General features: G+C 42.9%; 1 protein-coding gene across 1 annotated transcript in view; it reads right to left on the reverse strand.

The window, feature by feature from the left end:
• The window catches only part of LOC138676120 (pendrin-like), a 105,270-nt gene that overhangs the window by 48,620 nt on the left and 31,647 nt on the right, over positions 1-25,003 (reverse strand). The window contains exons 14-17 of the mRNA XM_069765058.1: positions 21,038-21,130; positions 20,780-20,875; positions 19,073-19,309; positions 16,287-16,341 (exon numbers count right to left, since the gene is read on the reverse strand). Of these exons, the coding sequence (XP_069621159.1) occupies positions 16,287-16,341; positions 19,073-19,309; positions 20,780-20,875; positions 21,038-21,130 (481 nt within the window). The remainder of the gene's footprint in view (positions 1-16,286; positions 16,342-19,072; positions 19,310-20,779; positions 20,876-21,037; positions 21,131-25,003) is intronic.

Consider the following 25,003-nt stretch of genomic DNA (forward strand, 5'->3'; position numbering starts at 1 on the left):
AATCAGAGCGATTTGTAATATTTCACCTAAAAAACTGGTGAAATATTACAATCCAGCCATGGCCAATGCTGCAATATCATCGGCCATGGCTGGAAACACTGATGTGCCCCCACCCCACCGATCACCCCCCCAGCCCTCCGATCTGTGGTCCGCTCCCCTCCATCCTGTGCTTCGCTCCCTCGTCCTCCTGTCCGCTCCCCCTGTGCTCCAATCCCACCCCCCGTGCTCCAATCCCACCCCCTTGCACTCCGATCCACCCCCCGCACTGCGATCCACCCCCCCGCACTGCGATCCACCCCCCCGTGCTCCAATCCACCCCCCCGTGCTCCAATCCACCCCCCCGTGCTCCAATCCACCCCCCATGCTCCGATCCACCCCCCCCCCCCCCGTGCTCCTCCCCCCACGCCATCATACTTACCGAGCCTCCGGGGTCCGTCCGTCTTCTTTCCTGGGTGCCGCCATCTTCCAAAATGGCGGGCGCATGCGCAGTGCGCCCGCTGAATCTGCCGGCCGGCAGATTCGTTCCAATGTGAATTTTGATCACTGTGATAAAACCTATCACAGTGATCAAAATAAAAAAAAACAGTAAATGACCCCCCCTTTTGTCACCCCCATAGGTAGGGACAATAATAAAATAAAGTTGGTGTTTTTTTTCCACTAAGGTTGGAGTTAGAACTAGGGTTAGGGTTAGGGTTTCGGTATGTGCACACGAATTCTGGTCCTCTGCTGATTTTTCCGCAGAGGATTTTGATAAATCCGCAGTGCTAAACGGCTGTGGATTTATCGCGGATTTACCGCGGTTTTTCTGCGCATTTCACTGCGGTTTTACAACTGCGATTTTCTATTGGAGCAGTTGTAAAACCGCTGCGGAATCCGCAGAAAGAAGTGACATGCTGCAGAATGTAAACCGCTGCGTTTCCATGCAGTTTTTCTGCAGCATGTGTACAGCGATTTTTGTTTCCCATAGGTTTACATTTAACTGTAAACTCATGGGAACCTGCTGCAGTTCCGCAGCATTTTCCGCAGCGTGTGCATATACCTTTAGAATTAGGCTATGTGCACACGGTGCGGATTTGGCTGCGGATTCGCAGCAGTGTTCCATCAGGTTTACAGTACCATGTATTTCAAAAAACCTGATCTGCACATCCAAACATAGACACAGTGTGAACAGGTGCTGAACCCAGAGTCGCCAACTCGTATATATTTAAGTAAATAGGGCAGCACACTGCAGCGCCAAAAACTTGCAAACTTGAAAACACAAAATTTGAACTGCATTACTGCACTGAAAATATGAAAAATGAGAGCTTTTAGCGCATAAAAATGGCCAATTTTATGTGTACCTCGTAGCCACGATAAGGCATCTCTCTTATACGAGGCCCTACGCTTGACCTACCTCTCTGAGAATAAACGTCTCCATCTGAATGGGTACATGTGAAACCTCTCCTTGGACTCAAATTCTCTCTCACTGTGGAGGGGTATTGGACCTATTATAATTAAAACACCTGAAGCTAGGAGGCGGGGAGTGCACGATCAGAAGGCTAGAGAATACATTTCAAAAAACCTGATCTGCACATCCAAACATAGACACAGTGTGAACAGGTGCTGAACCCAGAGTCGCCAACTCGTATATATTTAAGTAAATAGGGCAGCACACTGCAGCGCCAAAACATGCAAACTTGAAAACACAAAATTTGAACTGCATTACTGCACTGAAAATATGAAAAATGAGAGCTTTTAGCGCATAAAAATGGCCAATTTTATGTGTACCTCGTAGCCACGATAAGGCATCTCTCTTATATGAGGCCCTACGCTTGACCTACCTCTCTGAGAATAAACGTCTCCATCTGAATGGGTACATGTGAAACCTCTCCTTGGACTCAAATTCTCTCTCACTGTGGAGGGGTATTGGACCTATTATAATTAAAACACCTGAAGCTAGGAGGCGGGGAGTGCACGATCAGAACGCTAGAGAATACATTTCAAAAAACCTGATCTGCACATCCAAACATAGACACAGTGTGAACAGGTGCTGAACCCAGAGTCGCCAACTCGTATATATTTAAGTAAATAGGGCAGCACACTGCAGCGCCAAAACATGCAAACTTGAAAACACAAAATTTGAACTGCATTACTGCACTGAAAATATGAAAAATGAGAGCTTTTAGCGCATAAAAATGGCCAATTTTATGTGTACCTCGTAGCCACGATAAGGCATCTCTCTTATACGAGGCCCTACGCTTGACCTACCTCTCTGAGAATAAACGTCTCCATCTGAATGGGTACATGTGAAACCTCTCCTTGGACTCAAATTCTCTCTCACTGTGGAGGGGTATTGGACCTATTATAATTAAAACACCTGAAGCTAGGAGGCGGGGAGTGCACGATCAGAAGGCTAGAGAATACATTTCAAAAAACCTGATCTGCACATCCAAACATAGACACAGTGTGAACAGGTGCTGAACCCAGAGTCGCCAACTCGTATATATTTAAGTAAATAGGGCAGCACACTGCAGCGCCAAAACATGCAAACTTGAAAACACAAAATTTGAACTGCATTACTGCACTGAAAATATGAAAAATGAGAGCTTTTAGCGCATAAAAATGGCCAATTTTATGTGTACCTCGTAGCCACGATAAGGCATCTCTCTTATACGAGGCCCTACGCTTGACCTACCTCTCTGAGAATAAACGTCTCCATCTGAATGGGTACATGTGAAACCTGTCCTTGGACTCAAATTCTCTCTCACTGTGGAGGGGTATTGGACCTATTATAATTAAAACACCTGAAGCTAGGAGGCGGGGAGTGCACGATCAGAAGGCTAGAGAATACATTTCAAAAAACCTGATCTGCACATCCAAACATAGACACAGTGTGAACAGGTGCTGAACCCAGAGTCGCCAACTCGTATATATTTAAGTAAATAGGGCAGCACACTGCAGCGCCAAAACATGCAAACTTGAAAACACAAAATTTGAACTGCATTACTGCACTGAAAATATGAAAAATGAGAGCTTTTAGCGCATAAAAATGGCCAATTTTATGTGTACCTCGTAGCCACGATAAGGCATCTCTCTTATACGAGGCCCTACGCTTGACCTACCTCTCTGAGAATAAACGTCTCCATCTGAATGGGTACATGTGAAACCTCTCCTTGGACTCTAATTCTCTCTCACTGTGGAGGGGTATTGGACCTATTATAATTAAAACACCTGAAGCTAGGAGGCGGGGAGTGCACGATCAGAAGGCTAGAGAATACATTTCAAAAAACCTGATCTGCACATCCAAACATAGACACAGTGTGAACAGGTGCTGAACCCAGAGTCGCCAACTCGTATATATTTAAGTAAATAGGGCAGCACACTGCAGCGCCAAAACATGCAAACTTGAAAACACAAAATTTGAACTGCATTACTGCACTGAAAATATGAAAAATGAGAGCTTTTAGCGCATAAAAATGGCCAATTTTATGTGTACCTCGTAGCCACGATAAGGCATCTCTCTTATACGAGGCCCTACGCTTGACCTACCTCTCTGAGAATAAACGTCTCCATCTGAATGGGTACATGTGAAACCTCTCCTTGGACTCAAATTCTCTCTCACTGTGGAGGGGTATTGGACCTATTATAATTAAAACACCTGAAGCTAGGAGGCGGGGAGTGCACGATCAGAAGGCTAGAGAATACATTTCAAAAAACCTGATCTGCACATCCAAACATAGACACAGTGTGAACAGGTGCTGAACCCAGAGTCGCCAACTCGTATATATTTAAGTAAATAGGGCAGCACACTGCAGCGCCAAAACATGCAAACTTGAAAACACAAAATTTGAACTGCATTACTGCACTGAAAATATGAAAAATGAGAGCTTTTAGCGCATAAAAATGGCCAATTTTATGTGTACCTCGTAGCCACGATAAGGCATCTCTCTTATACGAGGCCCTACGCTTGACCTACCTCTCTGAGAATAAACGTCTCCATCTGAATGGGTACATGTGAAACCTCTCCTTGGACTCAAATTCTCTCTCACTGTGGAGGGGTATTGGACCTATTATAATTAAAACACCTGAAGCTAGGAGGCGGGGAGTGCACGATCAGAAGGCTAGAGAATACATTTCAAAAAACCTGATCTGCACATCCAAACATAGACACAGTGTGAACAGGTGCTGAACCCAGAGTCGCCAACTCGTATATATTTAAGTAAATAGGGCAGCACACTGCAGCGCCAAAACATGCAAACTTGAAAACACAAAATTTGAACTGCATTACTGCACTGAAAATATGAAAAATGAGAGCTTTTAGCGCATAAAAATGGCCAATTTTATGTGTACCTCGTAGCCACGATAAGGCATCTCTCTTATACGAGGCCCTACGCTTGACCTACCTCTCTGAGAATAAACGTCTCCATCTGAATGGGTACATGTGAAACCTCTCCTTGGACTCAAATTCTCTCTCACTGTGGAGGGGTATTGGACCTATTATAATTAAAACACCTGAAGCTAGGAGGCGGGGAGTGCACGATCAGAAGGCTAGAGAATACATTTCAAAAAACCTGATCTGCACATCCAAACATAGACACAGTGTGAACAGGTGCTGAACCCAGAGTCGCCAACTCGTATATATTTAAGTAAATAGGGCAGCACACTGCAGCGCCAAAACATGCAAACTTGAAAACACAAAATTTGAACTGCATTACTGCACTGAAAATATGAAAAATGAGAGCTTTTAGCGCATAAAAATGGCCAATTTTATGTGTACCTCGTAGCCACGATAAGGCATCTCTCTTATACGAGGCCCTACGCTTGACCTACCTCTCTGAGAATAAACGTCTCCATCTGAATGGGTACATGTATATTAAGTATATTTACTTAAATATATACGAGTTGGCGACTCTGGGTTCAGCACCTGTTCACACTGTGTCTATGTTTGGATGTGCAGATCAGGTTTTTTGAAATGTATTCTCTAGCCTTCTGATCGTGCACTCCCCGCCTCCTAGCTTCAGGTGTTTTAATTATAATAGGTCCAATACCCCTCCACAGTGAGAGAGAATTTGAGTCCAAGGAGAGGTTTCACATGTACCCATTCAGATGGAGACGTTTATTCTCAGAGAGGTAGGTCAAGCGTAGGGCCTCGTATAAGAGAGATGCCTTATCGTGGCTACGAGGTACACATAAAATTGGCCATTTTTATGCGCTAAAAGCTCTCATTTTTCATATTTTCAGTGCAGTAATGCAGTTCAAATTTTGTGTTTTCAAGTTTGCATGTTTTGGCGCTGCAGTGTGCTGCCCTATTTACTTAAATATATACGAGTTGGCGACTCTGGGTTCAGCACCTGTTCACACTGTGTCTATGTTTGGATGTGCAGATCAGGTTTTTTGAAATGTATTCTCTAGCCTTCTGATCGTGCACTCCCCGCCTCCTAGCTTCAGGTGTTTTAATTATAATAGGTCCAATACCCCTCCACAGTGAGAGAGAATTTGAGTCCAAGGAGAGGTTTCACATGTACCCATTCAGATGGAGACGTTTATTCTCAGAGAGGTAGGTCAAGCGTAGGGCCTCGTATAAGAGAGATGCCTTATCGTGGCTACGAGGTACACATAAAATTGGCCATTTTTATGCGCTAAAAGCTCTCATTTTTCATATTTTCAGTGCAGTAATGCAGTTCAAATTTTGTGTTTTCAAGTTTGCATGTTTTGGCGCTGCAGTGTGCTGCCCTATTTACTTAAATATATACGAGTTGGCGACTCTGGGTTCAGCACCTGTTCACACTGTGTCTATGTTTGGATGTGCAGATCAGGTTTTTTGAAATGTATTCTCTAGCCTTCTGATCGTGCACTCCCCGCCTCCTAGCTTCAGGTGTTTTAATTATAATAGGTCCAATACCCCTCCACAGTGAGAGAGAATTTGAGTCCAAGGAGAGGTTTCACATGTACCCATTCAGATGGAGACGTTTATTCTCAGAGAGGTAGGTCAAGCGTAGGGCCTCGTATAAGAGAGATGCCTTATCGTGGCTACGAGGTACACATAAAATTGGCCATTTTTATGCGCTAAAAGCTCTCATTTTTCATATTTTCAGTGCAGTAATGCAGTTCAAATTTTGTGTTTTCAAGTTTGCATGTTTTGGCGCTGCAGTGTGCTGCCCTATTTACTTAAATATATACGAGTTGGCGACTCTGGGTTCAGCACCTGTTCACACTGTGTCTATGTTTGGATGTGCAGATCAGGTTTTTTGAAATGTATTCTCTAGCCTTCTGATCGTGCACTCCCCGCCTCCTAGCTTCAGGTGTTTTAATTATAATAGGTCCAATACCCCTCCACAGTGAGAGAGAATTTGAGTCCAAGGAGAGGTTTCACATGTACCCATTCAGATGGAGACGTTTATTCTCAGAGAGGTAGGTCAAGCGTAGGGCCTCGTATAAGAGAGATGCCTTATCGTGGCTACGAGGTACACATAAAATTGGCCATTTTTATGCGCTAAAAGCTCTCATTTTTCATATTTTCAGTGCAGTAATGCAGTTCAAATTTTGTGTTTTCAAGTTTGCATGTTTTGGCGCTGCAGTGTGCTGCCCTATTTACTTAAATATATACGAGTTGGCGACTCTGGGTTCAGCACCTGTTCACACTGTGTCTATGTTTGGATGTGCAGATCAGGTTTTTTGAAATGTATTCTCTAGCCTTCTGATCGTGCACTCCCCGCCTCCTAGCTTCAGGTGTTTTAATTATAATAGGTCCAATACCCCTCCACAGTGAGAGAGAATTTGAGTCCAAGGAGAGGTTTCACATGTACCCATTCAGATGGAGACGTTTATTCTCAGAGAGGTAGGTCAAGCGTAGGGCCTCGTATAAGAGAGATGCCTTATCGTGGCTACGAGGTACACATAAAATTGGCCATTTTTATGCGCTAAAAGCTCTCATTTTTCATATTTTCAGTGCAGTAATGCAGTTCAAATTTTGTGTTTTCAAGTTTGCATGTTTTGGCGCTGCAGTGTGCTGCCCTATTTACTTAAATATATACGAGTTGGCGACTCTGGGTTCAGCACCTGTTCACACTGTGTCTATGTTTGGATGTGCAGATCAGGTTTTTTGAAATGTATTCTCTAGCCTTCTGATCGTGCACTCCCCGCCTCCTAGCTTCAGGTGTTTTAATTATAATAGGTCCAATACCCCTCCACAGTGAGAGAGAATTTGAGTCCAAGGAGAGGTTTCACATGTACCCATTCAGATGGAGACGTTTATTCTCAGAGAGGTAGGTCAAGCGTAGGGCCTCGTATAAGAGAGATGCCTTATCGTGGCTACGAGGTACACATAAAATTGGCCATTTTTATGCGCTAAAAGCTCTCATTTTTCATATTTTCAGTGCAGTAATGCAGTTCAAATTTTGTGTTTTCAAGTTTGCATGTTTTGGCGCTGCAGTGTGCTGCCCTATTTACTTAAATATATACGAGTTGGCGACTCTGGGTTCAGCACCTGTTCACACTGTGTCTATGTTTGGATGTGCAGATCAGGTTTTTTGAAATGTATTCTCTAGCCTTCTGATCGTGCACTCCCCGCCTCCTAGCTTCAGGTGTTTTAATTATAATAGGTCCAATACCCCTCCACAGTGAGAGAGAATTTGAGTCCAAGGAGAGGTTTCACATGTACCCATTCAGATGGAGACGTTTATTCTCAGAGAGGTAGGTCAAGCGTAGGGCCTCGTATAAGAGAGATGCCTTATCGTGGCTACGAGGTACACATAAAATTGGCCATTTTTATGCGCTAAAAGCTCTCATTTTTCATATTTTCAGTGCAGTAATGCAGTTCAAATTTTGTGTTTTCAAGTTTGCATGTTTTGGCGCTGCAGTGTGCTGCCCTATTTACTTAAATATATACGAGTTGGCGACTCTGGGTTCAGCACCTGTTCACACTGTGTCTATGTTTGGATGTGCAGATCAGGTTTTTTGAAATGTATTCTCTAGCCTTCTGATCGTGCACTCCCCGCCTCCTAGCTTCAGGTGTTTTAATTATAATAGGTCCAATACCCCTCCACAGTGAGAGAGAATTTGAGTCCAAGGAGAGGTTTCACATGTACCCATTCAGATGGAGACGTTTATTCTCAGAGAGGTAGGTCAAGCGTAGGGCCTCGTATAAGAGAGATGCCTTATCGTGGCTACGAGGTACACATAAAATTGGCCATTTTTATGCGCTAAAAGCTCTCATTTTTCATATTTTCAGTGCAGTAATGCAGTTCAAATTTTGTGTTTTCAAGTTTGCATGTTTTGGCGCTGCAGTGTGCTGCCCTATTTACTTAAATATATACGAGTTGGCGACTCTGGGTTCAGCACCTGTTCACACTGTGTCTATGTTTGGATGTGCAGATCAGGTTTTTTGAAATGTATTCTCTAGCCTTCTGATCGTGCACTCCCCGCCTCCTAGCTTCAGGTGTTTTAATTATAATAGGTCCAATACCCCTCCACAGTGAGAGAGAATTTGAGTCCAAGGAGAGGTTTCACATGTACCCATTCAGATGGAGACGTTTATTCTCAGAGAGGTAGGTCAAGCGTAGGGCCTCGTATAAGAGAGATGCCTTATCGTGGCTACGAGGTACACATAAAATTGGCCATTTTTATGCGCTAAAAGCTCTCATTTTTCATATTTTCAGTGCAGTAATGCAGTTCAAATTTTGTGTTTTCAAGTTTGCATGTTTTGGCGCTGCAGTGTGCTGCCCTATTTACTTAAATATATACGAGTTGGCGACTCTGGGTTCAGCACCTGTTCACACTGTGTCTATGTTTGGATGTGCAGATCAGGTTTTTTGAAATGTATTCTCTAGCCTTCTGATCGTGCACTCCCCGCCTCCTAGCTTCAGGTGTTTTAATTATAATAGGTCCAATACCCCTCCACAGTGAGAGAGAATTTGAGTCCAAGGAGAGGTTTCACATGTACCCATTCAGATGGAGACGTTTATTCTCAGAGAGGTAGGTCAAGCGTAGGGCCTCGTATAAGAGAGATGCCTTATCGTGGCTACGAGGTACACATAAAATTGGCCATTTTTATGCGCTAAAAGCTCTCATTTTTCATATTTTCAGTGCAGTAATGCAGTTCAAATTTTGTGTTTTCAAGTTTGCATGTTTTGGCGCTGCAGTGTGCTGCCCTATTTACTTAAATATATACGAGTTGGCGACTCTGGGTTCAGCACCTGTTCACACTGTGTCTATGTTTGGATGTGCAGATCAGGTTTTTTGAAATGTATTCTCTAGCCTTCTGATCGTGCACTCCCCGCCTCCTAGCTTCAGGTGTTTTAATTATAATAGGTCCAATACCCCTCCACAGTGAGAGAGAATTTGAGTCCAAGGAGAGGTTTCACATGTACCCATTCAGATGGAGACGTTTATTCTCAGAGAGGTAGGTCAAGCGTAGGGCCGCGTATAAGAGAGATGCCTTATCGTGGCTACGAGGTACACATAAAATTGGCCATTTTTATGCGCTAAAAGCTCTCATTTTTCATATTTTCAGTGCAGTAATGCAGTTCAAATTTTGTGTTTTCAAGTTTGCATGTTTTGGCGCTGCAGTGTGCTGCCCTATTTACTTAAATATATACGAGTTGGCGACTCTGGGTTCAGCACCTGTTCACACTGTGTCTATGTTTGGATGTGCAGATCAGGTTTTTTGAAATGTATTCTCTAGCCTTCTGATCGTGCACTCCCCGCCTCCTAGCTTCAGGTGTTTTAATTATAATAGGTCCAATACCCCTCCACAGTGAGAGAGAATTTGAGTCCAAGGAGAGGTTTCACATGTACCCATTCAGATGGAGACGTTTATTCTCAGAGAGGTAGGTCAAGCGTAGGGCCTCGTATAAGAGAGATGCCTTATCGTGGCTACGAGGTACACATAAAATTGGCCATTTTTATGCGCTAAAAGCTCTCATTTTTCATATTTTCAGTGCAGTAATGCAGTTCAAATTTTGTGTTTTCAAGTTTGCATGTTTTGGCGCTGCAGTGTGCTGCCCTATTTACTTAAATATATACGAGTTGGCGACTCTGGGTTCAGCACCTGTTCACACTGTGTCTATGTTTGGATGTGCAGATCAGGTTTTTTGAAATGTATTCTCTAGCCTTCTGATCGTGCACTCCCCGCCTCCTAGCTTCAGGTGTTTTAATTATAATAGGTCCAATACCCCTCCACAGTGAGAGAGAATTTGAGTCCAAGGAGAGGTTTCACATGTACCCATTCAGATGGAGACGTTTATTCTCAGAGAGGTAGGTCAAGCGTAGGGCCTCGTATAAGAGAGATGCCTTATCGTGGCTACGAGGTACACATAAAATTGGCCATTTTTATGCGCTAAAAGCTCTCATTTTTCATATTTTCAGTGCAGTAATGCAGTTCAAATTTTGTGTTTTCAAGTTTGCATGTTTTGGCGCTGCAGTGTGCTGCCCTATTTACTTAAATATATACGAGTTGGCGACTCTGGGTTCAGCACCTGTTCACACTGTGTCTATGTTTGGATGTGCAGATCAGGTTTTTTGAAATGTATTCTCTAGCCTTCTGATCGTGCACTCCCCGCCTCCTAGCTTCAGGTGTTTTAATTATAATAGGTCCAATACCCCTCCACAGTGAGAGAGAATTTGAGTCCAAGGAGAGGTTTCACATGTACCCATTCAGATGGAGACGTTTATTCTCAGAGAGGTAGGTCAAGCGTAGGGCCGCGTATAAGAGAGATGCCTTATCGTGGCTACGAGGTACACATAAAATTGGCCATTTTTATGCGCTAAAAGCTCTCATTTTTCATATTTTCAGTGCAGTAATGCAGTTCAAATTTTGTGTTTTCAAGTTTGCATGTTTTGGCGCTGCAGTGTGCTGCCCTATTTACTTAAATATATACGAGTTGGCGACTCTGGGTTCAGCACCTGTTCACACTGTGTCTATGTTTGGATGTGCAGATCAGGTTTTTTGAAATGTATTCTCTAGCCTTCTGATCGTGCACTCCCCGCCTCCTAGCTTCAGGTGTTTTAATTATAATAGGTCCAATACCCCTCCACAGTGAGAGAGAATTTGAGTCCAAGGAGAGGTTTCACATGTACCCATTCAGATGGAGACGTTTATTCTCAGAGAGGTAGGTCAAGCGTAGGGCCTCGTATAAGAGAGATGCCTTATCGTGGCTACGAGGTACACATAAAATTGGCCATTTTTATGCGCTAAAAGCTCTCATTTTTCATATTTTCAGTGCAGTAATGCAGTTCAAATTTTGTGTTTTCAAGTTTGCATGTTTTGGCGCTGCAGTGTGCTGCCCTATTTACTTAAATATATACGAGTTGGCGACTCTGGGTTCAGCACCTGTTCACACTGTGTCTATGTTTGGATGTGCAGATCAGGTTTTTTGAAATGTATTCTCTAGCCTTCTGATCGTGCACTCCCCGCCTCCTAGCTTCAGGTGTTTTAATTATAATAGGTCCAATACCCCTCCACAGTGAGAGAGAATTTGAGTCCAAGGAGAGGTTTCACATGTACCCATTCAGATGGAGACGTTTATTCTCAGAGAGGTAGGTCAAGCGTAGGGCCTCGTATAAGAGAGATGCCTTATCGTGGCTACGAGGTACACATAAAATTGGCCATTTTTATGCGCTAAAAGCTCTCATTTTTCATATTTTCAGTGCAGTAATGCAGTTCAAATTTTGTGTTTTCAAGTTTGCATGTTTTGGCGCTGCAGTGTGCTGCCCTATTTACTTAAATACAGTACCATGTAAACATATGGAAAACCAAATCCGCTGTGCCCATGGTGCGGAAAATACCGCGCGGAAACGCTGCGTTGTATTTTTCGCAGCATGTCAATTCTTTGTGCGAATTCCGCAGCGTTTTACACCTGTTCCTCAATAGGAATCCGCAGGTGAAATCCGCACAAAAAACACTGGCTATCCGCGGTAAATCCGCAGGTAAAACGCAGTGCCTTTTACCCGCGGATTTTTCAAAAATTGTGCTGAAAAATCTCACACGATGCCGCAACGTGGGCACATCTCCTTAGGGTTAGGGTTGGAATTAGGGTTGTGGTTAGGGTTAGGGGTGTGTTTGGGTTAGGGTTGTGGTTAGGGGTGTGTTGGGGTTAGGGTTGTAATTAGGGTTATGGCTACAGTTGGGATTAGGGTTAGGGGTGTGTTGGGGTTAGTGTTGGAGGTAGAATTGAGGGGTTTCCACTGTTTAGGCACATCAGGGGTCTCCAAACGCAACATGGCGCCACCATTGATTCCAGCCAATCTTGTATTCAAAAAGTCAAATGGTGCTCCCTCACTTCTGAGCCCTGACGTGTGCCCAAACAGTGGTTTATCCCCACATATGGACAAACAGCGCAACAATTATTGGGGTCCAATTTTTCTTGTTACCCTTGAGAAAATAAAAAATTGCTTGCTAAAACATCATTTTTGAGGAAAGAAAAATGATTTTTTATTTTCACGGCTCTGCGTTGTAAACGTCTGTGAAGCACTTGGGGGTTCAAAGTGCTCACGATGCATCTAGATGAGTTCCTTGGGGCGTTTAGTTTCCAAAATGGGGTCACTTGTGGGGAGCTCCAATTTTTAGGCACACGGGGGCTCTCCAAACGCGACATGGTGTCCGCTAAAGAGTGCAGTCAATTTTTCATTCAAAAAGTCAAATGGCGCTCCTTCCCTTCCAAGCCCTGCCGTGCGCCCAGACAGTGGTTTACCCCCACATATAAGGGATCAGCGTACTCAGGACAAATTGGACAACAACTTTCGTGGTTCAGTTTCTCCTTTTACCATTGGGAAAATAAATAAATTGTTGCTAAAAGATAATTTTTGTGACTAAAAAGTTAAATGTTCATTTTTTCCTTCCATGTTGCTTCTGCTGTTGTGAAGCACCTGAAGGGTTAATAAACTTCTTGAATGTGGTTTTGTGCACCTTGAGGGGTGCAGTTTTTAGAATGGTGTCACATTTGGGTATTTTCAGCCATATAGACCCCTCAAACTGACTTCAAATGTGAGGTGGTCCCTAAAAAAAATAGTTTTGTAAATTTTGTTGTAAAAATGAGAAATCGCTGGTCAAATTTTAACCCTTATAACTTCCTAGCAAAAAAAAAATTTTGTTTCCAAAATTGTGCTGATGTACAGTACACATGTGGGAAATGTTATTTATTAACTATTTTGTGTCACATAACTCTCTGGTTTAACAGAATGAAAATTAAAAATGTGAAAATTGCGAAATTTTCAAAAGTTTCACCAAATTTCCGTTTTTATCACAAATAAACACAGAATTTATTGACCTAAATTTACCACTAGAAAGACAGCGCTCCATCCAGGTGTAAAGTCCAAACAAATGAGTTTATTGAGCCATCAAACAGCAACGTTTCGACCCAGAGGGTCTTTGTCAAGCATGCTTTACACCTGGATGGAGCGCTGTCTTTCTATTGTTTGAATCTTCTGTGGTCCTGGTGGGTTCCCTGGACCTGGACGGGCGCTCCAGGCTGTGAGTGCTGTCGGCCATTTCTTTTTCCTAAATTTACCACTAACATGAAGCCCAATATGTCACGAAAAAACAATCTCAGAACCGCTAGGATCCATTGAAGTGTTCCTGAGTTATTACCTCATAAAGGGACACTGGTCAGAATTGCAAAAAACAGCCAGGTCTTTAAGGTCAAAATAGGCTGGGTCATGAAGGGGTTAAACCAAACGATAGGCAGGGTTTATAAAAAATGTACAAAAGATTTTACAAAGGGGACAAAACAATACAGCATATCCAGTTACATAAAATAAAACAAAATATACTTATTATACTGATCACAGATATGATTTTGTCTAGTGAAGGAGAGCGCTTTGTTTGAAGAACGTCCAGTGGATGGGAATCATGCATACAACGAAGTGTATCTCTTGTGAGATAGCGCTTACTACATGTGTTGGGGGACACTCCCTTAGCAACGGGATTCAGTCGCACAGGCACGTTTTTCTTACATAATCAGTCCATCCGGTTTATTTCATGCAGCATAAACCGGGACATGCGCAGTTCATTATATAAAATGGAACAAAGTCCAGCTCACCATGATCGACATCCTTGGAAACTCAGAGCACTGAACCGCTGTCAAGGCGTGGAGAAGTCAGGGGAGAAATGAGGAATCCAGCTCAACGAGATAGTGAAAAAACTCTTTTTTTTATTCACTTGAAAAATGTGTTCAGTGGAGGTTAAAAACATCAGCCATTACAAAGAATAAAATGCGATATCAACGCATTTTTGGTGATCAACCACCCTTAGTCACGTTGAGCTGGATTCCTCATTTCTTCCACAGTTCATTATATACATTTTATACGGCTTCAATTTACAGTTTACTAAACATGCCGGACTTCTCACTTTGTCCAGTTACCATGTGTGACTGTACGCCGAACAGTTCATCAATATCCATGGAACACAACAAGCACCAACAGTCTGTTCCGCTGGCAGATACATCTCTGCCGTTATGATATCCCGTTTCCCAGGTGTTACCTTTCTGGAGCTCCTGCTCCACACTCTGGCCTCCTGTCAGTTCTCTTTCCTCCAGGGAAACTGCCGAACTGGGATCACCAACTTGCCTGGCAGGCACAAATCAGTCAGTCCAAATCCTCAGACGGGCTGTAGCTCCCCCAGTGCAGTGCCGTTGCAGACTCTGCATGCCTGCCTTCCCATGTGCTCTTCAGGAAGTCCTAGTCCCAGGACTTCCAACACAGGTTGTGCTATTCAGGAAGTCTTACTCTCAGGACTTCCAACACAGGCCACTGCGTGTGCTGTTCAGGATGTCCTTCCCCACCTGGGACCGTCCAACACACAAGTCTCTCAGTGCGCTTAACAGGGATCCGATCCTACTCCTAGGATCTCCCAACACACACAGGTCTTCAGATCCAAGGCCTCTCAGTGCGCTATTCAGGGATCCAGTCTACACTCAGGACCTCCCAACACACAAGCTGTCCAGGATCTACACAGTCTCCAATACAGAGACCACTCAGGTTCATACACAGGAACCACTACAGAACCATGTGACCACACTATGGTCACATTATATTGTTGTAACCACTCCCATAGATGGGTGTTGTGTGTGTGGCTAGTTCAACCCACCCAGCTCTTGAACTAGCCCAGAAAGCCTCCCTTCATAACTATACAAACACTTGTGGGACTACAGGTCCCAGAACAAAAGCATTACATCAGGCTTACAGCGCAGACTCCCTCTGCGACACATACCGGCCACTTACAATCCTGACAGTCACTCATCTCATCACCATTATAACCACAGATACACCTCCATGCATATCCTGAGGAGCACACACAGCGCCCCCTAGCTGTAACAGGGGTCACTGCATCACACTCTCTAAAGGAATCAACATCATAATTCGGCTTGACCTTTTGTCTGCACCTGAGTTACACCCACACCCCCCCATGAGGACCTCACGTGGGTCGGGTTATGGTTTGTTCTCATCCCCTCAGGATTTTATGAAATTCTCAACTTATGCGATAGCTTCACTCCTGATGATCGCAGATGTGTGAGATTGCTGCCATATTTTTTTTCAGGATTTTATCGTTACCCAGAGACCAAACAGGACATGGCTGTTATCTGGTCACTATGGATTTGAGTTTTATAAGCAGGTGTTATGGTTATAAATAAATATGCATATTTTCCCCTGTTCACTCTGAAGCTGAAAATGTATGTCCCATCACGATAGGATTTATACAAACTCCAATATTCATAATTTTCTTTTAGATACATACATACATCTGGACTGGCTATTGTAGCATTTCCCTTGTAGTAAAGCACAATGTCACTTGAATCTAAAATGCATTTCCTGGGGACAAAGACCCTTCCACTTTGCTATTCGTGTGTAAACACAGGAACCCTATTGTTGTCCGACCCTCTGAAAAGAGGTCTCTTATCTCAATTACCTGTCCAAACTATAATTCTTTTCCTACGCACAAAAGACATCCTCCTTGATACTGCTGGGGCCTTATGTTCTAAGAGGAACTCCTGCATGTTAATTATGATTTCTTGCTCCCTTATGCCCATTGTACTAATCTGATTCTTGGAGATTCAAACTATCAGCTGTTTTTTGCCACTGGAAATTTGTGTCAGAGGGGAGGAGGGAGGGGGGAGAACACCCCTTCACTACAGTGGCTTTAGAAATCTTAATATTTTCTATGACACACACCATAATTATTATTATAATCTAAAACATAATAAGGCATATTATAAAACTAGCAGCCTAAGCATTTAATTGTATGGGATACAATATCATTCATTCAGACATGGGCACACTGACCCAAACTGAATTTAGGAGCAGAAATAACTTACCATCATACTCTGCTATATAAACATCTACATCAATCCTCTGAAATTCTTTAAATATCTGAAAAATAAATATAATTACTGATTATAAATATACTGCAGAACCAAGTTTCCAATTGATTGTTTTGACTAGGACAAACAATTCCATAAAAAGAATTTCATCTGTGTTACATTTAATAAGCATTTTTGGTTTAAATTAAAGAGTTGAAAAGAAAAGAGTTGTTTTATCATGTACCAACTGCACTTGTAGCCTGAATTCATACTTCTGTATATAGACCACATGTCAGGATCAGCTGTGGGTCTCCTGACCCAAACTAGCAGTCTCATAGGCGAGTATGGCTACGAGGCTAATAATAAAACAGCTTCTAATACAATTAATGTGTAAATTGCATCAATCTACACACACCCTCAACGTAAGAGCCAAGTCTTAGGATATATATAATCTGCAGACTTTTGCAGAAATTTCTTTTATTATTTTTGTGTATTGGGCTTACAGGCAGATAGTTGCTAACTATCTGCCTGTTTTGAATGAGGATCATCTCTGATGGTTTACTTGGTGATTCCTCTGCTTTATTTCACTTCTTGCCAACAGATCAGCTCTTCTTCTTTTGGTTTGCTCTGTCTACGGGGCACCACTGCCGTGACATCATGCTGATTGACAGCCAACTCCCCACAGATGCCCATCAATCATCATGACATCATCAGAGAAGTCTCATCAATAGAGCAGAAGAGAAGATGCTGCTCTGTCGCCGTGATATCATCAATTTTAATTTTTGGGGAGTATGGAGGGTTCTGAAGACAGGAAATTGTACAAAGTTAATAAAAACACTACTTACCCATTTAATTCTCTGCCTCTCGATGTTGTCCTCTATTTAATTTCCTGCAGCCGATTACTTACCATCTAGCAAATGTGATGTCTGAAGCCAATCAATAGCCTCAGCATTGATGCATATAAATTCGGCAGGAGATCATTGAGGCCAAATATTGCCCTCTGTGAAACCCCTGCGACTCTGATGAGCATTATAGTTACTGATTTCACTGTTCTTCAGAGCCACCGAGTCTTCCGGAGTGTTGCATGAGTCGGGAGTGGCAGCTGCTAAAAGCCTACAACCTCAGGTTTCCATTTGTGCACTATGTCGGATTCCCTGGGCTACGACTGACCTGCATGTTTTTTATTGGTTGTTTGTTTTTAAAAATTGGTGAACCAAGGAAAGTGCCAAGGAGTTAAATGTTTTTTTTTGTGTGCGTTTTTTACTTTTTAATACTAGGTTAGTAATTACTAACACTAGGGCTTGATGCCAGATGTCTTTTGGGACAATTCACAGGTGACATCAACCCCAAGCCCCATTACACCAATTACCTACGCAGCAGGGCAATGGGGAAGAGTAAGGGCAGAGCGCCAGAATTGGAGCATCTAATGTGATGCAACACTTCTGGGGCGGCTACGGGCTAGTATTTTTAGACTGGCAAGTGCCATATAACCATGGACCTTCCCAGCCTGATAATATCAGCACACAGCTTTCTGCTTTACCTTTGTTGGTTTCATAAAATAGGGGGAAAACATTGTTTTCTTTTCATTTATTTATTCGGTTAAATAAACCTAAAAGCTCAAAAATAAACTCTCTATCTATCTATCTATTTTGAAAGTTCTGACTGTGAACTTTCTGTGCATAGTTGATACAATTTTGTGTTTCCTTTGAGAAGTGTGGATAAAAATTGGGCATCAAACGCATAATCTGTGTGTCATCCGATTTTTTTATTTCTTACCCATTGACTTGCATTGGTGAGTCTTGTCTGATATACGTGGCCATTCACAACATGCTGCAGTTTTTTTCCTCAGTCCGATTACAGCTGAGAAGAAAACTCGCAGATCAGCACTGACTCATTGAGTAACATTGGAGCAAGTGCAATACAATTTTTTTCTCTCGTACTCGTTCGATTTATTTGCTAATGTAAGCGAACCCAAAGGAGAAGAAGAATATGCATTACTTAGTGATAATTAGGGGTACACATAATATTTTACATTGACAAAAACCTGTAAGTGGGATTAACATGGCTTGATTGCATTTTTGCACAGTTCTTTGAAACCTTCTTTCTATTTTTAACATTAAAATAGAGACAGCTCACCGGACCTTATTATACTTGATAGGTGCCGCTGTTTGTGTGTCATAAAACAGATCTATTTATTGAACCGTTTCTTTTGTTACTTCTGTTAATTGCACCTTTTACCACACCATTCCACTCATAATCAGGAAATCAAACTTTTCATCTTCCTTCCTGATTTTAAAGGAGTTGTCGAGTCAAAACCGATAAGCCTGCAGTCACTCTGTGTGAGGCCTAGCATTTTCATGCATTAGAAGAAGTCCAGGGCAGACTGCTCCTGCATATGGTTTCACAATGGGTCTGAAGGTACCTCTGGCTAGCACATCGAGAGCTGTGCGACCCTCCAAAGAAATGCCTCAACTCACCATTACTGACCCACTGCCAAACCGGTCACACTAGAGGATGTTGAAGGCAGCAGAACGTTCTCCACAGTGTCTCCAGCATAGGAAGCGAGGCAATATCCATTGGTCAGGGGTATGTATAACTCATACATGGATCTGAAACCGGTGAATCCCAGCAGCGCACAGTGCATGTGTGGGGGGATTCATAAGTCTGCAGTCACACAGAGTGACTGCAGACTTTTCGGTTTTGACAGCACAACCCCTTTAAACAAGTGCTGAACCCTGACTACATATATACATTACTTCTCTCAGATAACTTTTGTAGGAGGTAGCATTAATTTTACTTACCACCTTCAGACAATCCACAGCGACCACATCAAGGAAGCATACTTGTCCAAAATCAAAAATTATACTGTGAATGGTAACCACTGGGATAGACACACCGTCAGGGAATTCTGTATTCCAGTCTACTTGCATATTTAAGTCACGTGCTTTGAGCTCTCTGCTTTCTCTGTCACAATACGTATCCATGTCATCATCTGATTCTGCATCATCATTATTGGTGGAGTTGCCTTTGATCCCATTCTAAAACAATATATAAAATCTACTATAAGAATCTGTTAGTGTTTGAGTATATATCAGAGGTCTTGCTTATGTCCACAAGCCGGAACTCACCTAAAGAAATAGCAAAACAATTGTTCACTTGCAGGTGCTATGAATCTTATGCTGGCATAAAAACTGCAATCAGCAGCACATTTTTTCTCATCACGTGATGTGCTGCCGATAACATGATTTTCTATGTGCACAGAACATGTTAAAGGGGATGTCCGGTCTAAATTGATAAGTCTGCAGTGACTGTGTGACTGCAGACTTATGAATCTCCTCAGCGCACGCATTGTGCGCTGCGAGGATTCACCTCCCACGAGACGAGCTCTGCCCAGGAGTATGCATTATTAATCACAGTGTGTGTGCTCAGGGGCTTCAATAAGTCTCACACAGAGTAACTAGACCGCTCAACCCCTTTAAAAATCATCCAGAATGTTACTCGACTTGTCTAAAAAGTCAGTAGAAGACTATCAATCACCTTATACAAGTGCTTCTCACTAGATTATAATATCATCAAAAAGTTAATTTATTTCAGTTCTTCAATCCAAAAAGTGAATCTCATATATTATATAGAGTCACTACAAACAGAGTGATCTATTTCAAGTGTTTATTTCTGTTAATGTTGATGATTATGACTTACAGCCAATGAAAACCCAAAAGTCTTTATCTCAGTAAATTAGAATACTTTATAACTCCACCCTGAAAAATGATTTTAAAATACAAAATGTTGTCCTACTGAAATGTATGTTCAGTAAATGCACTCAATACTGGTCGGGGCTCCTTTTGTATCAATTACTGCATCAGTGCAGCGTGGCATGGAGGTGATCAGCCTGTGGCACTGCTGAGGTGTTATGGAAGCCCAGGTTGCTTTGATAGCAGCATTCAGCTCATCTGCATTGTTGGGTCTGATGTCTCTTGTCTTCCTCTTGACAATACCCCATAAATTCTCTATGGGGATAAGGTCAGGTGAGTTAGTTTGCTGGCCAGTCAAGCACAGTGATACTGTTGTTTATAAACAAGGTATTGGTACTTTTGGCAGTCTGGACAGGTGCCAAGTCCTGCTGGGGAATGAAATTTCCATCTGCCAAAAGCTTGTCAGCAGAGGGAAGCATGAAGTGCTCTAAAATTTCCTGGTAGACAGCTGCGCTGACTTTGGTCTTGATAAAACACATGGACCTACACCAGCAGATGAAATGGCTCCCCAAACCATTAAGACCTCAAGCAGCTTGTGATGACTCTATATAATATATGAGTTTCACTTTTTTTGTATTCAAGAACGGAAATAAATTAACTTTTTGATGATATTCTAATTTAGAGAAGAACTTGTGCATAGCCAAACAGCAGATGATTAACAGCCTGAACTGACTCCTCTAAAGGGGCCATTAGTTTTACTGATTATAAACGCATATAGATTTAATCTATAAACTTTGTCACTAGGTCATGGTTTACCTCATTTGCCACTGAAAGCTTTTTCTTGAGAAGTTTATTTATCTTTCGTTGTGCCTTTGTTCTTTTGTTAAAAACTCGAACTGCATCAAACCCAACCTGTGTAAAATGATTATAAGTTATGTAAATTGCTTTCACAATATAAAAGCAAAAAATGACAAAAATCTGAAAAATCCACATGCACTAGGTTTATTATTAATGCATTTGGTGTAAAATATGCCATTTTTAGTATATTTTTGCTTTTGATATAAACATACTCACAACTGACTTAATGTCATCTTTCAGACTTTCGACATTGCCGTAGAATATAGGACTAGAGAATCGGATTATTTTAATTCCTTCTGGTTCATCAACCTTTGAAAAACAAAATACTTGTATGAACATATAACTGCTATATTTTATTACAAGGGCAGGAAATCTTTTTTTCTGCCAAAGGTCATTTGGATAGTTCTAGCATAATTTGTGGGTCATACAAAATTATCAACTTAAAAATGATCCTGCTATTTTTGGTCTAACATATAAAGGGCTGGTCCGAAGGTCAAGCTAAACTAATACCATAAACGCAACTAATTTCTAAGAATGCTCTTATTAAAAATTCCCTATCTACACTATCTTACTGTAATTGTACTTTTTTCCCCTACTGTGTGATGATGTTTTGTTTTAGAATCCCAGTATACTCAAAGTGTCATCAGAGCAGGGGATAGAGGCTGTGGTCACTGCCACAGCCTGTGCTCCCTCCCTGAAATGAAGTGTCATCAAGGATACTTGTTTCAAGGGCTGAGCTGGTCCCTGCATGCTTTTATTGTGTGATGTGCACAATGACACTGCGCTTTGTGATGCTGGCTCAGATCAATAGTAATGAGCCGGCAACAAAGCAGCACACAATGACACTTGCGGGGGGCTGCACTTGTCTCTGAACGCTTGGCATCCTGGCAATGGGCACTGACAGTGCGCACTGCCCTGTTGCCAGCTAGTTACTGCTGATCTGAGCTGGCAACACAGAGTAAATGCTGTGATTGTGCACACCACACAATGACAGCGCACAGGGACTAGCCCAGCCCCAGATATGAGCGCCAGTGATTACACTTAGTTTTAGGCAGCCTCTGCTCCCTCCTCTGATAATGCACTGATGATGCTTCGCATGTACTGGGATTCTCAAAAAAAGTGTCAAATAAGTGGTAGGGGGAAAAAATAAAATAGCAGTTAGCACAGTGTAGTAGGGAATTTTGAATGCAAGCATATTAGAAATTCTTTTGCATTATGGCACTGAATAGATGGGGATTTAGACTAAAATTTCTTTGACTTTCGGACCACCTCTTTAAATAACTCACCCCTAATGTGATGGCTGGAGCTGGTTCTCTTTGATGAGGCATGTGATTCTTGGAGGTATTAATGATGCTGCTACTCACAACTCCTTTTACAAGTTTGTGTCAGTTGGTCTGGAGCACAGTTAACTCTTTGTGATAGTAAATTTTGAAAAGAGCTGCTCGCAGCAGTGAGTTGTACTGAACAGAGTTGAATATTTCAATCCATGTCTCCTTAATGTGGGAAATTCATCACGGCTCATGAAGCATTATAGACTTCAAGCAGTGGGAAATCTGCTGTATACATCACAAGAGATACACTGATACTGCTGTATACACATCACATAGCAAGCTGCCGTGGTGCCGTTCTATGAGTTCAGAGTTAATGCGCTCTGCGCACATGCCTGGCATGTGTGCAGCAGTTGCAGTGTCTCCTATGTGATGCATGCAGCAGTCGCAGTGTCTCCTATGTAATGTATATGTGGCACTGTCTCAGTGTATCCTATGTGATGCATATACAGCAGTCTCAGTGTCTCCTATTTTATGTATCCAGCAGTTGCAGAGTCTCCTGTGGGATATACTGTATATGCAAAAGTCTCAGTGTATCCTGTGTGATGTATATACAGATGTCTCAGTGTCTCCTAAATGATATGTACAGCAGGCACAGTGTCTCCTATGGTGTTATGGACATGTACACACACACATGGGTAACAGAAAAAGGGAAGTTTGTTATGGCTGGCAATCAGGCAACACAGCGTGCAGTAATCAGCGCACATACAGAGATCTGGCAATAACCAAAAACAATAGGACGAGCTCTGAGACGTGGAATCTCTGTAGACTGCAGTACCTGATCTATCCTCACACAACTATAAGCAGCAGTGGATTGCGCCTATCACTACCTATGCAACTCGGCACTGCCTGAGGAGCTGACTAGCCTGAAGATAGAAATACAAGCCTGACTTACCTCAGAGAAATACCCCAAAGGAATAGGCAGCCCCCCACATATAATGACTGTTAGCAAGATGAAAAGACAAACGTAGGAATGAAATAGATTCAGCAAAGTGAGGCCCGATATTCTAGACAGAGCGAGGATAGCAAAGAGAACTATGCAGTCTACAAAAAACCCTAAAACGAAAACCACGCAAAGGGGCAAAAAGACCCACCGTGCCGAACTAACAGCACGGCGGTGCACCCCTTTGCTTCTCAGAGCTTCCAGCAAAAGTTAATAGCAAGCTGGACAGAAAAAACAGAAAACAAACTAGAAGCACTTATCTAGCAGAGCAGCAGGCCCAAGGAAAGATGCAGTAGCTCAGATCCAACACTGGAACATTGACAAGGAGCAAGGAAGACAGACTCAGGTGGAGCTAAATAGCAAGGCAGCCAACGAGCTCACCAAAACACCTGAGGGAGGAAGCCCAGAGACTGCAATACCACTTGTGACCACAGAAGTGAACTCAGCCACAGAATTCACAACAGTACCCCCCCCTTGAGGATTGGTCACCGAACCCTCACCAGAACCCCCAGGCCGACCAGGATGAGCCACATGAAAGGCACGAACAAGATCTGGGGCATGGACATCAGAGGCAAAAACCCAGGAATTATCTTCCTGAGCATAACCCTTCCATTTGACCAGATACTGGAGTTTCCGTCTAGAGACACGAGAATCCAAAATCTTCTCCACAATATACTCCAATTCCCCCTCCACCAAAACAGGGGCAGGAGGCTCCACAGATGAAACCATAGGTGCCACGTATCTCCTCAACAACGACCTATGGAATACATTATGTATGGAAAAGGAGTCTGGGAGGGTCAGACGAAAAGACACCGGATTGAGAATCTCAGAAATCCTATACGGACCAATAAAACGAGGTTTAAATTTAGGAGAGGAAACCTTCATAGGAATATGACGAGAAGATAACCAAACCAGATCCCCAACACGAAGTCGGGGTCCCACACGGCGTCTGCGATTAGCGAAAAGCTGAGCCTTCTCCTGGGACAAGGTCAAATTGTCCACTACCTGAGTCCAGATCTGCTGCAACCTGTCCACCACAGAATCCACACCAGGACAGTCCGAAGACTCAACCTGTCCTGAAGAGAAACGAGGATGGAACCCAGAATTGCAGAAAAATGGAGAGACCAAGGTAGCCGAGCTGGCCCCATTATTAAGGGCGAACTCAGCCAACGGCAAAAATGACACCCAATCATCCTGGTCAGCGGAAACAAAACATCTCAGATATGTTTCCAAGGTCTGATTGGTTCGTTCGGTCTGGCCATTAGTCTGAGGATGGAAGGCCGAGGAGAAAGATAGGTCAATGCCCATCCTACCACAAAAGGCTCGCCAGAACCTCGAGACAAACTGGGAACCTCTGTCAGAAACAATATTCTCAGGAATGCCATGTAAACGAACCACATGCTGGAAGAACAAAGGCACCAAATCAGAGGAGGAAGGCAATTTAACCAAGGGCACCAGATGGACCATTTTAGAAAAGCGATCACAGACCACCCAAATGACCGACATTTTTTGAGAAACGGGAAGGTCAGAAATGAAATCCATCGAAATATGTGTCCAAGGCCTCTTCGGGACCGGCAAGGGCAAAAGCAACCCACTGGCACGTGAACAGCAGGGCTTAGCCCTAGCACAAATTCCACAGGACTGCACAAAAGCACGCACATCCCGTGACAGAGATGGCCACCAGAAGGATCTAGCAACCAACTCCCTGGTACCAAAGATTCCTGGATGACCGGCCAGCACCGAACAATGAAGTTCAGAGATAACTTTACTAGTCCACCTATCAGGGACGAACAGTTTCTCGGCCGGACAACGATCAGGTTTATTAGCCTGAAATTTCTGCAACACTCTCCGCAAATCAGGGGAGATGGCAGACACAATGACTCCTTCCTTGAGGATACTCGCCGGCTCAGA

The sequence above is a fragment of the Ranitomeya imitator genome, chromosome 4, assembly GCF_032444005.1.
Source record: "Ranitomeya imitator isolate aRanImi1 chromosome 4, aRanImi1.pri, whole genome shotgun sequence".
NCBI lineage: Eukaryota > Metazoa > Chordata > Amphibia > Anura > Dendrobatidae > Ranitomeya > Ranitomeya imitator.